Below are 12,995 nucleotides of genomic sequence, written 5' to 3' on the forward strand. Positions count from 1 at the left end.
AGATGCTGTTTCCACAATTTTAATTTGCGCTCAAAGCCCTGAACTTTATCATACAAATTGTGAGTAAACAGTCCTTTGCCTTGAAGTTCCACATTAAGATCATTGAGATGCTGAGTCTTGTCGATAAGAAACCCAAAATCATACATCCATTCTTTATTACCAAAATGAGGAAAGGGATATCCCTCCATATCCAAGAACAATTGTATTTCGCTTTTTAAGTTGTATACTCTTTTTTAGCATTGCACCTCTACTAAGCCAATATACTTCGGTATTAAAAACCATGTCGTCATATTCAGTTTCTAAATCTTTCAGGAATTCTTTAAATTCATGGTGATTAAACACGCACGACTTTATAAAATTGATTAGTTTAAGTATTGGTAGTGTAACATTTGGCAAACTCAATCTTTTCGCACACAAATTTTCTTCGTGAATTATGCAGTGATTAACGAATATTTCCCTTCCTGTGACCTTCTTAATGTCTTGAAATAGCCTTCCCGATACTCCTACCTCCATGCTTGACATTGCTCATGCTTCATCTGTCGATATACCAATAATCTTTTCTAATGAAATTGAAAAATTTTCCAACACAGACTTTTAGTTCATCCTACAGGTCTTTACGCTTGTAGTCCCTTTCATTGGAATTAGTGAACACAATTCTTCGATAATATTAAATTTGGTGTCAATACCATGTAAAAATATAGCCAGTTGTGCTGTATTACTAATATCGCAACTCTCATCAAGTGCCAAAGAACAGTATTCGAACTTTGCAATGCGTTCATGAAGCGTTGTTGCTATGTTCTCGGACAAGTCTTCATTTCTCCTTGCAATGGTGAATCTTTATAAACTAATGTTTGAAATAATATTTATTTTATCAGGAAATGCTACTTCTGCAATAGTCAGACATTCTTTTATGATCTCTTCATCCGCAAAGGGTTTCATTTTTTTTTTTTTTTTTTTTTTTTTTTTTTGCCAGTATTTGACTGACAACAAAACTAGCCTTTACTGCCATATTTGATAAAACAGTTTGATTTTTAAAAATACCCTGTTGTTTTCAGAAGTTTTTCTCCATTTGATTAAACTTATCTATCCGGAGTTGTTAAGTTTTTATATTGTTGTTCATGTTTTGTATTGTAATGCCTTTTTATTGTATATTCTTTTAATGTCGACAAAGTCTCTGAGCATATTATGCATACAGGTTTATCTTTGACGAAAGTGAAAATATAATCAAATTTCCACTTTTTTGGAAATGTATGTGCTCATCCGCAACCTTCCGTTTTTTTTTTTTTTTTGTTTGTTTGTTTGTTTGCTTTTCCGACATGCTATTATGGATTAAAATTGTGAAAATAAAAGAATAAAAAAAATTGTAGGAAAACTTAATTTTGAATTAAAAAAGTCTAATTACCTTTGTTACCGCTGCAATGTTTTTGTTGTTTGCAATGTTCAAAAAGCAAGAATCTACTTTCGCATTACAACATCTTTATTTCTTCTCTCTAAAGCGCGACTTCTACTTTTTAAGAACGTAACTACTCTGTTTACATATGCGATGGAGAATTCCTGGCTAGAAGTGAAAGTAATAGTAGTTATTAGCGCTTTCGTTTTCCATCAATAGGTGTCACTACCTGAAAATGGCTTGGCAGCAGCTATGCAGCCTACACCTTTTTGACAATAATATTGCACTCACGCCTTTCAAGAAACACAAGAATTGCTCAAATTGCTAGTTAACAGCTTACCAGTCTGACTGATTGTGTGACAGAAGCAAACACAAACAAGCACAGATGCGGCGCGTTCATATTGCAAGTCGCCGACAAGTGAGTAACTCGTCACAAAAAATTGTTTTGGTTTAGTATGTACTACCATTTTATTATTTTTATAACAATATATTGATGGGAGAAAGTTGATAAAATAAATTCAATTTTAGAAATGCTTGGCGGGCCGCATAAAAATGTTTAATGGGCCGCAAGCAGCCCGCGTGTTGCTCACCTCTGGATTATACTATTGATGTTAGAATAAGAACAGTACAGTTATGGTTCCATTCTACTTCTACTGTTGGTTAAAAGATTTGGTTTGCAACTTTTCTTTACTGTTGGATTTATGTGAGAGTAGATATTATCGACATTATATGAAAATCATATGATAGGGATTAATTTTGAAATGTGCACCTTGAGAAAGACTTATTATAAGCTATTTTCAGTTCTTTTACTATCGCTAGCTATACCATTCATAATTATAGCTGGCTTTTTCCCCACTTAATTAGAATTACTTAACCTAAATACGTATATCTATCAAAAGTATATTATTAATTATTAGCAAAATGAAAAGCAATATCTTACTGTTATAAGTGATACACGATTCTTCCACTTTTGAATTCTTTTAATCACACTCTCAGCTATACTGTCATTCCCATATATACCAGTCCTCATCTTTATTGTTAAAGGCACATTAATCACAGATGAAACACTATAAATTATACCTTCCAGTTTTTTCATTCTGTTCATAAGACCACAACCAGCACCCTGCAAAAGAATTAACATTTAAATACTAAGCAAAGTAGATTGTTAATCTGAAATAATTTGAAGAGTTGTTAAAATGTTCATGGAGATAACTTTTGACTCCAAGGGCATAATTAATAAAATGTAACATGTTAGAGCTGTTAAAACAAAAATGATCTGATAGCAATATTTAGATAAAAAAAGGCAATAACTTTCAAGTTCTTAAGTACTTTTTAGTAATTTACCTTCAGTTGTGCACAAGCAATTAGTCGCCGCCTACAGAATAATAAGACATACTATATTTTTTGAGAAAAAAGCATTTGCGTATTAATGCATCTTGTGCAAAAAATTAAGAAATGAAGTTGTAATTTGGAGATGGCAATCAACTATGATACAGTTTTCTGCCTTTCTTTACTTGTTATGGCAAAGTAAGTATTCATAAAACAACATGCAATGTTATGAAAATCTTTCGGCCCCCTAACTGAAAAACAGGAACCTTTTTATTTCTGTGTACATGTATTACAAATGTTGCTTTGATATTTAAATAAATGTTTCTATAATCAAAAAATTCCTTTTATTTGTAATTATGGTATTTTTCCTCACTAAAAGTTTTTTATTGTAACTTTAAATTAAATGAGAGAGCTATAGATATATATATTATTTTTTGAATATGTCTACATTTTCTCTATTGATGTTTCAATTATTTTAATTAAGGATTGCATGGTGCACTATCGGCAAAATGAAAAAAAAAAAAAAAAAAAAACCCGCTTTTGGTGACATTTGCACAAGATAAGAGAAAAGTGCCAGCTTTAAAGTTTTGTAACTAGATGAATGAAATAGTTTTTGCGCCATGAAACATAAATTAACTTTCTAGAGTATTTTACATTGATTTTTGTATACAAATTTGAGGAGACAGAAAGGTCTTACAGATCCTGATATTAATAAAGTTTAATAAACATTACTAATTATAAACTCAGGTATCCATGTTCATTTAATTCATGAGTGAATATCAGATTCACAGATTTATGAAATGCACCAATATATCAGACTAAGAGGAAATTACAGAAGAATGGATATAAAAACAAGAATGTAAGAAGATTACATACTATAGCAGTATATTGTTTTAACATATTTCTTAAGTAATTAAATAAAAATGTATGCCAATTTGATGAGATGCTATATTCTATAAGCAACAAATGCAAGTAATACAGAGTGTGGCAATGAATTGGAGGATTTGAAAAATGTTATCAAGAGTGAATGATTAGCTTTATTTACTTAAAATACTACACAAGAACATTACAGCATTTAGTTTTCAAACTGAAAAAAAGTCTTTATTTCTGAAAAAAATGGAGTGCCTGGAGATAAAATGCTTTGGAAACAGGTTCCCCACAGAATTTTGTGTGGTGTGACTAATTGCGCCATCTTATTGGAAGAACGCGTCTTCATTCACAGGAAGCCAAACAATTGCAGGAGCTAAGAAGTTCTCCAAAATGTGTACATAGCATTTCCCTGTCACAGTTCCAGCCCTTTCCTTTTATCTTCAAAGAAGTATGGATCATTAATTGCAAAAGAAGATAATGCACACCACATAGCAACTTTCAAGCTGTGCAGTGGTTTTTCATGGATTTCATGCAAGTATGTGTTAAACCAGTAATGGAAATTTCGCTTGTTAACGTATCCTGACGAATAGAAATGGGCTTAATCACTCATCAGTTAATTGTTAAAAAGATTTTGGTTTCCATAGTCCTGCTCATATAGTGCTTGAACAATTTGAATCTTGTATGCGAGGAAATCAATGTAACCATGTAAAAAATCATGTAAGTGATGCCGTTTTTATAAAATGCCTTTACAGCATAAGCAAGCTCCACTCTTGTCCATGCTCCATTGCTACTAAAAATGCTTTAATTTTTTTAATAAGTTGGCAGTAGAATCCTCCCCACTCCAGCCAAACTAAAAAAAGTGGTGCTGCCAAATCATCCGATTCACTGTCGCACCCTGTATTTTCATTCTCCACAGGGTTTACATAGGTAGATCTAAAAGTTTCTGGTCAGATATACTTCTAACAGATCTAGAGAAAATTTTAACTTTTTATTTTTCAGTATAATTTCCTTGCACTTTGATACACTCTTCACATCATTTAATGAGAAATTCCATTTTTATAAAAATAATCTGAAAGTTTGTCCTCGGAATGTTCCGTAACTGCTGTTTTCATGCCATCATTAAATCTCTTTCCATGACGAAGACTGGACTTCAGTCTAGACATCAGACAACAATTGCAGCTAAGTCTGAGCTATAAAGGAGGTGGTCAAGATGCTTAAAGCCACATATCTTCACTGCTTCTTTAGCAATGACAAATGAATGCACAAGAACATTAATATAGAATTTTTTTTTTCTTAGCAAAATTGACAACGACATTCCAGAGTTTGTTTCACGCCATTTGCTGTTATTAGACAGATTTTTTTTTTAATTGCAAGATACTCTTTTTTAGCTCTTAGGTGCTCTTGATTGATTTGTATTTAAAAAACTTCCTTTTAAGATAAATAACAATTACAGCTGCTATGAGGAAAAGTTGGAGTAATAGGAGATTGTATTTTAAACTGCAGAATTCAAAGCAATCACCCTTTCATCTGTTTGTTTTATCTTACCAAGTAGTAACAAAAATAAAACTTTTAAATATTTCTCTCTCACTGTGGAATTTTTCCTTATTTATATAACTGCAATCATAATTTAATCGACACTCATATTCTGCATTCAAACATTTTGATGGAGTAAATTCAGCATGGCAAGAACAAAAAGCTATCGAAATCTCACGAGCTCTTTGAATACTCTGTTCGGTATTAAATTAAGGTACTGTTCTGTTATCAGGACCAGATTCAGAAATGTATAAATGTATGCACATGTGTATGTATGTATGTACATATATGTGTAAACGTAGACAAACACATACATTCGTGCTTACATATATGCATACATACATTTTTGGATCCGGTCCTGATAACAGGACAGTACCTAAATTAATTCTCTCCTCAATTCAATTTTGTATGACAGTTCAACATATCACAACTCTTCACCTCATTAGTGACAGAGTGGACAAGACTTCATAATTCTGGTAGTTTGGTCTGGGCTCAAATCTAAAAGAACAGGCTGGTTGCATGACCATTTTTGTGTTTATTCTATATAAACTAAACTAAGTAACACAACAGCTCTAGTGGGACATGGCTTGCAGTGCCCTGATATCTGCTTTCCCTGACTGTTGACCCTTAGTACATGAGCATGCACCCTGGACAAGTGGTTACCTTGTTGCAGGACCTCAGGTGTTTAGTCTCAAGCAAACTTGGTATTAATTTTATCGACCCACTCAAGGGATGAAAGGCTGAGTCAACCTTGCACAGCCCGGGAATCGAGCCCTGTTGGTGCTGTTGTGTGATGTGCTAGCCACTGCACCACCGGGCCTTTTTACCCTATATGCAATGTGAATATGAGCCAATGTCCCTTTTGTAATATAAATAGGAGTCAGTTCCCAATTTCGAAGTCTTCCGAGGAGAACTAATTCTTACAAATCATTCTTTTGCCTTAGGCCGATAACTGTAGTGAGTAATCCAAGGGATCTCAATTTTCCCTCCTGCTTTGAATATCCATATGACTAGCTCTTATAAATGTATCCTTCATATGAAAAGTGCTGTTGGATGTAGACGGCAACATGCCCCTGGCTATGTTACTGCACTGGCTGCCTTTTCTTGGTGGTGCTTTTCTTCACTTCGATTCCATTTTCAGAACAGGATCTTCTTTCATCACCAACTATAGTTGATTGTAAAAAGTTTTTTCTGATTTATACTGTCAAGCTCAACAAATGCACGCACTACTGTTTTGTTGAAAGAAGTTAGAATACCCATTTTGCATATATTGATCATGTAGAATGTATAAAATAGTTATTTAGATAGATCCAATCCTACTGCAATCTTTGACTTCTAATTTTCTATCACTGAATAATTCCTCCTGGGTATGAGCAATATGTTTGGATGCCAGTATCTTCACGAGAATTACCTTGTATGGATTCTTGGCCCAGGTGAAATTGTTTTACAGTCAAAAGTCGTTCATCCGGACTCGTCGGGACTTCGGCGATTCCGGATTATAGGTCATCAGTTTAAATCTGGGAAGATGGCATGCAGAAATTATAAAATTAAAAATATGAAACCGTAATATATAAAATAATGAGCAATTATGATATAAAGGGTATCAAAATTTACAAAAAAAAAAAAAAAAAAGCTTAATATTTGTTTTACTTTACTAAACATTTCTTTCAATGTAAGTTGTTTAAGTTGCTTCGTTTTATGTGATAATACTTTCTCTTTAATTCTATAAACAAACATAATTTCTTGTTTAGTTACAAAGTTCCGCTGTTCAAGTCATATAATTGCTGTGTCGAGAATACCGACTAATTTGTCAATCGAAATTTTTTCGTTTTCAATAACCTCTGTGTCACTTTCTTCACTATCAAAAGCGAATTATAATGATGAGGAATTTGATTTAAATCATATCAAAGACGGAGTACATCGAGATGAAATAAAGGAATTATAAGCGAAATAAAATAAAAACATCTACCCTGAAGATAAGGATAGTGCTGACAGATCAACTTCCAATTCATTGCGCGCCACGGCGTTTTCCCCCCCGCCGCAGAGCAGCGTGAAATTGATAAACAGATCTCGGAATAATTAGAGAAACAAAGGCTATGACTTTATCCATTTTTTGCAGGAATTCCACTTTATGTTTGATGGACATCAAAACATACTTCCGCTTTGTAGATCCTTTGTGAGCCCCAGCATCGGAAATTCTATTAGACATAATCGAAAGTTCAAGCTTACTTTTATAAAATTGCTCTACAGTCTGCAAAAAATAATAAGCCGGATCCAATTCGAATATTGAGGAACAACGCAATCTGCAACATTAACTGAAATAGATAATTAGATAATTTTAGCTTATACCGTTCGTTATACATTAAACGCACATGCGTAAACATATTATGTGCATGCGCACACGCATATGCTCAGCAGTAAAGGTCTTACGTGCATGCATAAACGCCTATGCGCATGCGTCGACGCGACGCATGCGCAGAAAGTTTGTAGCATTGAGGTCTGGATTATAGATCATTCCGGATTATGGGTGTCCGAATTAACGACTTTTGACTGTACTCATTCTTTAATTGTAGAATAAGACAGAGATAAATCAGCATACCCTGATCCAAGCATAGTTTTATTCTTTGATATTAAGACCTTCTTCAGTGAAAAATTTAATCACAGAACAATACTCAGTTTTCAACATTTAAGGACAAACTTCACTTCAGTAAACAATATATATATGTGTGTGTGTACTGTTTTAATGCGTAGATGAAGGAATCAGGTACTTTAATTTCTGGCCTCTGAAGACACTTTACTTCAAAGTTGGAAGGATGAATGAATAAATTAAAAACTTAGATATATGGCCATTTCGAAACACAATTTTATTGCAGGATAATTTACATAGATCATCTTTCTGTAGATAAGATATTTTTCAATGATAGATGAATGCAATAATTTTCATGTACATGGGTTTTAAAGTACGACATCATCATAGGCAAACAAGCAGCAGCATGAATGAGAAGCGTCTTGCCAGGAGGAAAGCGTGAGGGAAAAAGGATGTAGCCAAGGCCAACTTATACTCAAGGCCTGCCAGACTGAATGAAATTCCGGTTCCCAGTTTTCAGTGGCTTTCGCAAAATTAATCACTAGGTGGCGCTCGCATTCTGCTACAATTTTGCTATACGCTCACTATTTGTAACGTGGTTCGTTATTAACAAAAAGTGTATTTTATGGCTAGCTGCTGTATATTTAATGGCTATACTTAACGAGCTTGGGTTTTTTGCATAACTTTATATGCATATAGGTTTAAAATTGTGTATATACATCATTGAACTCAGTTCTGAAATTCCTCATTCTGCTTATTTAATTCTGAAATCTTTGTGCATCTAATGCTGTTATTTTCAAAACTTTGTTTGTAACTTTCTTCTGATTAATCTGGAATGGGAATAATACACATGGATTTATGTCAGCTAGTTACATGTAGGTAATGTATCAAGATGGCACTCATGTATATGTGTGCTTAATAGTGATAATATTGTTTTGTGAAATTCAGTAATTTTATTTCATGTATACATTTTTCTTGATAATGAACTATATCAGTATCTCACACTGCCAGCCATAAAATTTTGTACACATGTCATTCTGATTAATGTTGTATATGTGTAAAAAATGTCTAGCTGCTGTATATTTAAGGGCTATACTTAATAAGCTTGTTTTTTTGCCTAACTTTATATGCATATAGGTTTAAAATTGTGTATATACCTCATCGAACTCAGTTCTGAAATTCCTCATTCTGCTTATTTAATTCTGAAATCTTTCTGCATCTAATGCTGTTATTTTCAAAACTTTGTGTGGAATTTATTATTATCTTATTATTATACTATTAATCATCTTCTGATTAATCTGGAATGGGAATGCTACACATGGATTTATGTCATGTAGGTAATGTATCAAGATGGCACTTATGTGTATGTGTGCTTAATAGTGATAATATTGTTTTGTGAAATTCAGTAATTTTATTTCATGTATACATTATTCTTGATAATGAACTATATCAGTATCTCACACTGCCAGCGTGTAAATAAATAAATTTTGTAAATAAAATTTTGTACACATGTCATTCTGATAAATGTTGTATGTGTGTAAAAATGTCTACCTGCTATATATTTAAGTGATGCATTTAGTAAGCTTGTTTTTTTGCCTAACTTTAAATGCATATATATCTAAAATTGTGTATATACCTCATTCTACTTAGCATTGTGGGCATGTGTGATGGATATATTATTTATATTCAGCCATTGCAAGTTTTCAAATTTTATCCTTGATATACAGAACTGAACTTTTCTTAAGTATATATTGTGATTATGAGAGTTATTATTTTTTTGTGTGCTGTTAAAATATATTTTATAATGCCTGTGTCTCTTTTATTTATAACAAACAGATTGATTTGATCAATAGCTTTATCAAAAATGTCATTATTTTCATTTGAAAAATTGAAGTTTCTCTAACACTGAAAATGTAAATTGATGCAGTGCACTTAATTCAGTTACTAGTTTCTTAATGTTAACATCAATGAAATTTAGGATACAAATGAAAGTGAAGAGAAACACACCTGTGTAATATTAAAATTAGTCAAAAAAGCAACTTTGGGTTTGAGTTTCATTCAAAATCTATGCCACAGTAAGACCCCCCCCTTTTTTTTTTTGACTAATAATTTTATAATGTCTTTGAATATCTGCAATGCAAATACTGCACAGAGATCAAAATCTGCATTATTTAAACTTTTATTGTTTAAGATTTCCTAAAAACAGGTATTTAATAATTAAAAAAAATTCTTCAGTATGTAAAATTTAATCTCTTTAAGTAATATTCTTACTTTAATCTCTTTAAGTAATATTTTTACTCCAATGTCGTGGAAACAGATATACAAATTTTAGATCACGGTGTATTAATATGTTAATTATATCTTTGATAGGGGATACTAAATTATTTTTTGGCCCAGTACAGCCGATAGAAATATTTTGAAAATTTTTCACTGAAATAGTACATGATCTGAAGCTATCTGTTAACTTCTTACTATATACATAATTAAAAAATAAGGTGTATACTCTGAATTACCTTTAAATTAGAATAAGTAGTTGTAATGCGTACAATTCAGAATAGCGCATGTCTAGATCAAAGCAGGAATTAAAATCGAGATCAAATAGCTGGTGTTTATGTGTGAAAAAAAAAGGTGAGATAGCTTAAAATTCCATGCTTTCCTTCTAATTAAAATATTTTTACTAATAAGAAATCAACAATTTCTTACTACTATGGATTAATCGTTTTTAAACTTTGCATATAACAAGACAGAATTCGTTTTTGGTACTTTTCCGATCTTTGTAAACATCGCAAAGTGTAGCAGAATTGCAGCGCCATCTTGCGATCAGTAGGAATATCACTCAGGCAACCGAAAACACAAAAGAATATTTTCACACTGGCAGGCCTTGAGTATAAGTTGGCCTTGACGTAGCAATTCAGAGGAAAAAGGGAGGGAGTCAGAAAGTTTCAGCTTTGAGTTAAGAAGTTTTGGTTTACAATTATTTGACTGGGCAAGACGTATCTGCATTAAGTGTTACGTAGGATCGCATGATTAATTTGAATGATGCAGTTTAGATTAGTAGATTATTTTTAAGATAGAGATTGGAAATTTTATTAAAATTAAATGTTTTTAAAGTCCTATAAATTTTATAAAATTAAAATGATTATAAAGTATGATATATGATGCAAGTGAAGTCGATAACTCATATTTTGCAAATGAATAACATTTAAACCCATTACTTTTTCAAAAAAGTAAGATCTAAATTTAAAGCAATAAAATATATTATAAATATATATCATTTTAAATTTTAATAATACATTCAACTTTAGTTTGAATACCAAAAAGTCTTTAAACACGCTTATCATTCTAACAGAACATCATTTTTGACCTTATCATTCTAACAGAAATGAATATAGTACTGCTACATGAAATTTAAATACCAGTAAAGTAATTTAAATACACAGGTACTGACTAACAAATATGATAAATCTGGAAACATTTCATGTAGATTCCCAAAGCATTGTTCAAACAAAACACAGTCTAAATTTTATTACTTTCTTTAATAAATCTTTATATAGAAATAAAATCAAATAAATGCTTACTTTTTTATATATTGCATCCAGAGGACAGCCTAAATTCAAATCAATGAAATCAAAAGATGCATTTTCAGAAAGCAACTGGGCACAACGGGCCATGATATCTGGATGAGCTCCACACAACTGAAAACATTTAAAATTGTTTTACTAACTGGAAAAATTTTAAATATATGTGATTACAAATAAGTATTCTTTTTTTTACATACAAGAAATACATTATGGTAAATTATCAAAACACAGTGGCGACCAGAAACTACACAAAGTGAATTCTGGTATAGATGTCTCATGCTCTGCAATATCCCAAACTGCTATTTAGAACCTATACCATTCTATACATAGTTGCATAGAGGCTATTACTGCTGCTCTTGCTTATGATACCAGTGCTGCATATTCTGCACAATTATCTGAAGTTTCAAACACTTACTTTATCTCTGCATTATAAGGCTATTTAAAAAAAAAAAAAAAAAAAAAACTGTCCTTTATGATATAATAATTTTAATTCCTAGGCATTTACACTCATGTTTAGATAAAAAATACTCTCCTTACAACTCTATATATACATATATAGTAAAAACATAAAGTAATAAATTTAGAACTAATTTTTCACAAAGACCAAAAATTGTAATTCATAAGTAATAAATTTCAAATAATTCTATAAATGTAATAAAGAATTTTACAATGCTAAAACCAAAACTCTTCAAAGAAGCAATACACCAATAAAAAAAAAAAAGAAAGAAAGAAAGAAAAATGAACATAATAGAAGAGAAATTCAATCAACATTGAAAATTGAAATCTCTCCTATATATACATGTACATATATGTGATAATTTAATACATAGGAGTGTAAGGATCCTAAGTTTTACTAACGTTTATTTTATTTTAAAACTGTACTATCATTTCTTATTTTCTACTTCCGGCCAGAATTAAATGCTTTAACTTGTTTATGCAAATTGTCTTGCTAATGCCGAAGTTTTCAAGTTGTGGCTTTTTGCCAAGAGTTAGAGAGAGAAGGAGATTTACGAAGCGAGCTGCTTTGCCACTGCAGTCTTACATGTTTTCACTTGGTTGCTGTTTGCCTTTAAGGCCAGAGGTTTAGCCCTCTTGATATTTGAAAACGTATTGTAGTTTCAGCAGCTTGGCGTACTACATACATACCCCTGTAAATAAAGGCCAGACTTAGTGCTAGGCATTTGTATACTAATTCAAAGTCAGCCTTTAGTTAGAGTTTTAGTTAGTAGTTTTATATTTTTACGTACAGATCACAAGTGGTTGGTCTCTGTATCCCGATGTACGGGAGTACCTGTAAAGTAATAGAGAATAAAGGGTTTAGTATACCCTTCCTACTTGTGTCGTCAATTCCACACAATCTGGAACAGAACTTTAGTAAGTTCTCATTCTTATTCAGGATACAGTATGTTCCCGAAGCAAGTGAAGAGACATACATCTCCTGACAGTGGCGCCTGAAGAAGATTAACCATAGCCGAGTTTCAAGAAGAAGCTGAAGTGCCTGCAGCAGCGACTCAGAATCGAGAAATGCCAGCTGCCGCTCTGGAAAGATTTGGATACATTATCCAGACCATGCACGCATCGATGAAACCAGCAGCAAGCTTTGACGGAAACTCACCGGAAAAATTGGATGACCACTTCATTTTATATCCAGTCCATGAATTCCAGAAAGTCACCTTAGCTACCAGCGCTTTGAGGGGCCAAGCGC

General features: G+C 32.3%; 1 protein-coding gene across 7 annotated transcripts in view; it reads right to left on the reverse strand.

Moving 5' to 3' along the window:
• Nucleotides 1-12,995, reverse strand: part of Dus3 (Dihydrouridine synthase 3) — a 103,346-nt gene that overhangs the window by 29,302 nt on the left and 61,049 nt on the right. For all 7 annotated transcript variants that reach the window (XM_085813469.1, XM_085813468.1, XM_085813472.1 and 4 more), the window contains exons 5-6: nucleotides 11,288-11,404; nucleotides 2,331-2,513 (exon numbers count right to left, since the gene is read on the reverse strand). In XM_085813469.1, coding sequence (XP_085669595.1) covers nucleotides 2,331-2,513; nucleotides 11,288-11,404 — 300 coding nt within the window. The remainder of the gene's footprint in view (nucleotides 1-2,330; nucleotides 2,514-11,287; nucleotides 11,405-12,995) is intronic.

This window comes from Stegodyphus dumicola, chromosome 3 (genome assembly GCF_044657685.1).
Source record: "Stegodyphus dumicola isolate Sdum_Otavi_A_Nest chromosome 3, ASM4465768v1".
Classification (NCBI taxonomy): domain Eukaryota; kingdom Metazoa; phylum Arthropoda; class Arachnida; order Araneae; family Eresidae; genus Stegodyphus; species Stegodyphus dumicola.